The 5,730-nt window shown below is 41.4% G+C and overlaps 1 protein-coding gene across 1 annotated transcript in view; it reads left to right on the plus strand.

Moving 5' to 3' along the window:
* Positions 1–5,331: 5,331 nt before the first annotated feature.
* Positions 5,332–5,730, plus strand: part of LOC121868940 (protein FAM200A-like) — a 98,628-nt gene continuing 98,229 nt past the window's right edge. The window contains exon 1 of the mRNA XM_042369972.1: positions 5,332–5,493. Within this exon, the coding sequence (XP_042225906.1) occupies positions 5,332–5,493 (162 nt within the window). The remainder of the gene's footprint in view (positions 5,494–5,730) is intronic.

The raw sequence follows: 5,730 nt of genomic DNA on the forward strand, positions 1-5,730 counted from the left end.
TCTGTCCTGCATGGCAGTGAACAGTGACATCACCCACATGGATCTCACCTACATATATACTGTTAATGAATATATTGTATATATATATATATATATATATATATGTATACATATATATATATATATATATATATATATATATATATATATATATATATATATATATATATATATATATATATATATATATATATATATATATATATATATATATATATATATATATATATATATATATATATATACAGTATATATATATATATATATATATATATATATATATATATATATATATATATATATATATATATATATATATATATATATATATATATATATACTTTTAATGAATATGATGAATTTCCTTGTGTATGAACCTCTGTCCTATGTGGCAGTGAGAAGTGATACCAGCCTCAGTGTCAAGACCTGACTGAATTACTCAGAATAGGCAAACTGTACTCCAAGCTTTGTTAATAATTTGTTAAACAAAAACTCCCTCTCCCTTTTCCCTTCTCCTCCTACTGCATCTCATGTCCCATAAGATGCGGTAAAATATATATATATATATATATATATATATATATATATATATATATATATATATATATATATATATATATATATATATATATATATATATATATATATATATATATATATATATATATATATATATATATATATATATATATATATATATATATATATATATATACACGCTAAATAGGGATAATCATGAATGAGATTTAAATAGCAAATGACATTTACTATTATAAGAGTGATTAGATTAGATTAGGTCAGTTGGTACAGTAAATAATTGATTCAATATATATATATATATATATATATATATATATATATATATATATATATATATATATATATATGTGTATATATATATATATATATTGTTTTGCTCTGAAGAGAAGACCCAGTTTCCTAAAAGCATTCCTAGTAACGACAGTAATGCTGGACTTTCACGTGAAGTTAGGAAAACCCTAATATCTAGCTTCTGATGAGTGAGGAATTGTTCTGTCGACTGCCATACAAAGAAATAGGTGGAGTGTGGTGTTGGTCTATCGGAGAATAAAGGGATTTACATCTTAATGATTGAAAGAGACGAAGCAGCCGGAACCTCAAGTCGGGATGGAATCTACGTCTAGTGGACGGTGAGTAGTAGGAAGAAAACTGGCATTTGTATGGGTTAGAGGAATGTAGAATGAAGTCATCATCAAATGAGTAGATCCTTGACGAATAATATAAATAGGATGTGTGATGTGATAGTATTCTTTGAAACACCGAAGACGGTACAGTAGAGGTTACTGTTTATTGTTCGTCAGAATGAATATATCAACCGTCATCTGCTGGTATCGAGTAGTTTTCTAACGTTTAGACGATGTCTTATATCAATTGCTCTTGTCCAAATCTATGTCTTATGCTCCAGTAATGACAGTCACTAATTTATGCATACTGCTCTTATTGGCGTCACTACTTACTTCTATTTCTTGAGTTAAAATGGAAATGTTTGTCCGATGTTGGTGTCATAATTTGAAGTCTAAAACTTGACTTAAAAATCTATAGTGTTCATGTCAAGGTAATTGTGGACTAACCGCTCCATGTTGGTAGCTGGTAACTTGACTGGCTGGTAGTGTTGTGAAGGACACACAGGTATCCTGACAGGGGGAAGGTGGTGTGGTGGTGATGTGAGACTGTCACCACTCCAACTTGTGTGTGTGTGTACCCAACCTAATTGTGTTGGTGAATATCTGCAGCTGACAGGAGGCGAACACACCGGGCGTGTAAATTATGTACCTGCCATAGTGACACGCAAAACGTACCAGATGTGTGTGTTGGCTAATAGTATTCTCTCCTGCGAGAGGACTGACATTATACAAGCATGCCAAATGTTAGAAATTACTGTATATGGCTCGTTCCCTGCTACTGACAACAGCCTGATCGTGACACTTCTGCATATTCTATTTACCGAATGCTTCTCTGCGGAACATTCTCATTGTCTGTCTAGACTCTAGAACGTATTGATAAATAGTGTCGAGGCTGAGCGTGTGAAGGCTACCGAGCTGTGTAGGTTGAGGCGGCAGCAGTGTGTAGCCGGTGTGGTGCGTCGCGTCCCGGCCGCAATCCGGCTGGAATATTCCACCGGAAAACCTATAACACAATGTCCCCCTCCTTCCCCATTCATCTCAACTATTGTATTTTTCGATAAATCGCTCATCAAGCTGTCCCTTCCCGAGAGATGATCCAGTATAACCCACAAGAACAACAACTACAACATTTTTCCTAGCTAAGGAAAACTGTAGACGTGAGACGGGTTTCTGCATCAAGCAATAATAAATGTTCTGTGCCAGAGGGTACAAGCGAGACGAGACTCCCATCACCAGCCCGGGTAGCAGCGGAGGCGGTGGTGACGGTTATGGTAGCGGTGGTGGAGAAGCAGGAGGAAGACGAGGGGGAGAAGCGGGGGAGCAACATGAGCCGGGAGCATCTGAGACGATGTACACACATTCTCTCTGGCATTGATCCCCAACCCGGCCAAGACACCCACCGCCACCACAGCCTGCCTGTCACCCCACATGTCTTCCTCCCAGCTGTTTATTGGGCCCCATCTCTCTCGCCTGATATATTGCGCGCTTACACTCCATAGTTTTAGAAGGCTTAAGCTATGTTCTCAAACTCGCCGGCCTTATATTTTAAAGGAATGATTGTTTTGGCTAACTTTGCCGGCCGTAAGTTAGGAACAAGTGTGAATTTGATACTTTCTTCTCGCTATGTGACGATATAGAGATGCGGTCTGTTATGGTGACGAGGGAAGCTAGCCTTACAACGATCAAAGATTCTCCAGACTAGAGCAGATGAGTGCGACGACCCAAGGGGGAACACAATGACACTTATGAAACTTTCAACAGATAATATTCAGATAACGCTTGACATGACGAGAACATTACTGAGCTTATTTGATGACAGTTATCTTCCCCTTCCCTCGTGCCATGGGTTCACATTAGTTGCTACGGACCGTTTCTTTCGTCTTATCCTTAGTTTTCAATTAATTCAAGCCCATTCTTGGTGTATTTGTCGAGGTAGGGTGGGGTGGGGTGGGGTTTAAAGAGTGTCCTGTTGGGGATGTCGTTCGGTGTAGTGATATGTAGAATGTGGTGTGGTGGTGCGTGGGTGTGTGTTTGTGTACTACGTGTTACTGGTGGTGGTGCTGCAATGTAAGAAACCAGGGATGGCGTGTGTGTGTGTAATAATAATAATAATAATAATTAACGGTTTATTGAAAAAGATAGTGTGTGTGTGTGTGTGTGTGTGTTTGCGTGTACTTTGGTATTGTGTAGTAGCTGCGTTGGTGTGTATGTGTAGTGTGCGCAGATAATGATGTAGGAACGTGGTTCGCCAGTGCTTGTGTAGGTGTCATGTGAGGAAGTAGGGTGTTAATGATGGCAGGGTGTGTATGTTGTGTGAGGTGCATACAGGAGGCAAGTGTGAGTGAGGGAAGCAGGGTGAGTGAGGATGGTGTGTGAGTGAGGGTGGCGAGTGTGAATGAGGGTGGTTTGTGAGAGTGAGGGAGGCGCGTGAGTGAGGTGGTGAGTAAGGGAGACGGGTGAGGGGGACCAGGAGAGCCCTGCCTGAGCTGCTGCTGCCACTGTCAATAACCAGTATAGCCGACCTCAGCCCCCGGCCACACCACCACACGCGTCACCTCCAGGGCCTCACACAACACACCGGGATGTGACCCAGGTTCTGGACACACCTAGTGCTCCTTTTTGTCATATTTTCACTCATTAGACAAAGAATTCTACATATGCTGGTGTTGTGAAGATTCGACACTGCATTTTATCAAATGATGAAGTTATACAGAGAACAGACAAGACTGCAAAATGATTATGGCGGTGTGTGGCGGGGATGACAGAGTTGTACTATATTTATAAAGATAAAGACAGGAAGGTAACAAGAGACGTGGATCATCTGAATACACCCCTCCCCCACCAGCGCTACCTGGGGAAGAGATTCGTCAGGTGATCCCAACCTAACCTAACCTATGACTAAAAATGTCCTCTCTAGAGTGGCCACCTGAAGAATGTACCACCCAGGGCTACCAGGGGACGAGATTTTTCAGGTGGTCCGGAGACGCCTCAAATTCAGCGTTGTCAGTCTCGCACACCACCTGTTATCTGCTCAGGATGCCAGGAAGATTATGACCCCCTTCATTTGCAACCAGGTGAAGGGGGATGCTGGACTACCTAGACCTGACTACAGAGGGTGCTGAGGTTAAAAATGGTTAAGAAACGCTTACCCAAGGTTTTAGGTGTACTGGCTGGAGGCCTCAGATCTGGAGGACTCAAAGTCATAACTGTCAGGATTTACACTTTCAGGGCCTGAGCATTTAGTGGTGGAGGTCTTAGGGCCAGAGTTGTCAAGTAGCAAAAACCTAGCGCCGTGTGTGAAGGCTGGCAGATTCATCAGGTAATGCGACCCGCAGGGCAAAATATTCAAAAGAAGCTTTCCAGGTGATTCATTACTGTTGGCCCTCGAGGACTGTAGTGACGGACGCCAACAGTTACTCTTGCAAATGGAATTAGAAATTTTATTCACAAATACCAGAGAAACTACAGATTTGTGAATAAAGTTCAGATTCATTAGTTTTTCTGCAGTCTGTTGTAGGCTTAGGATAACTATGCATTTGCATATGTGCATATGCAAATGCAAATTTTTGTCATTTTTGAGCTTAAGTGCATAATCATATTTTTTGTTTTGTTTTATAAGGCATACAGTATATTGGGAAATTCCAAAATATTATAAAACATTTTTCAACCTCAAGGGTAAAAAAAATCGCTAGCTTACAAGCAATGTTGGGGCAGAAAGTATTGATATTTTATATATAAATGTATTTCATTACACTAATACAAAATCGAAAATACGCGATTGTGTTTTTGCGTCATAATATCCAAAAGGAACATACTTAAATGACGTTTATATAGCTCAACATTAGGCTCTGGTTAGTGTGAGATTGTGAGATGGAGTACCATCGTACGATATGTTTTCCCATGTGTTAAGGTGGGAGTTTGTTTGTGGCAACGCCGGGTTGCCAGTCACCATCTGACGCTGCAAGAGTGAAGTTTGCAAAGAACCTGGTCTATTATTCAAACCTCTCACATGGCGCAGTGAGTAGGATGCCGGGGCCCGACACGCCATAACAGCCCTGACGAGGACGCCAACATGGCCCCTACACGTCCACGATTCTCGACGCCCTCAAGGGGACGCCAGGGCATCTCTACACCGGCGAGGAACACCACCCACGCCCATCAGCAGACCATGAGTGCATTGATGGCTCAGATTGCGTCTCTAGCTACTGGCTGCCGCGGTCATGCTCCTATGCCAGTCATGAAGCCCTCATCAGCGGTCGTTCCAGAGAAGTGTGAGGCAGAAATGACAGCAGCGGCATTTAGGATATGGAGGCGGTCCATGGAGTCTTGGGTGCTGTTGAACGGATGTTCACAACAGGTGGCCACACTCCACATTCGCCTGAACTGCATCCCTGCACTCCAAAGGGTGATTGACTCGAGATATCCTAGCGGTCAGTGGGAGCAGCTCTCGGTCAAGTAAGCCCTGGACGCCATCAGTGGAGTGGTTCTTCAATCGTCAAACCAAACTGTGAAATGGAACGAGTTTTTCAACAGCAAACAAGATTCAGATTCAGATTCAGATTTGCCT

This window comes from Homarus americanus, unplaced genomic scaffold (assembly GCF_018991925.1).
Source record: "Homarus americanus isolate GMGI-L3 unplaced genomic scaffold, GMGI_Hamer_2.0 scaffold24694, whole genome shotgun sequence".
Classification (NCBI taxonomy): Eukaryota; Metazoa; Arthropoda; class Malacostraca; order Decapoda; family Nephropidae; genus Homarus; species Homarus americanus.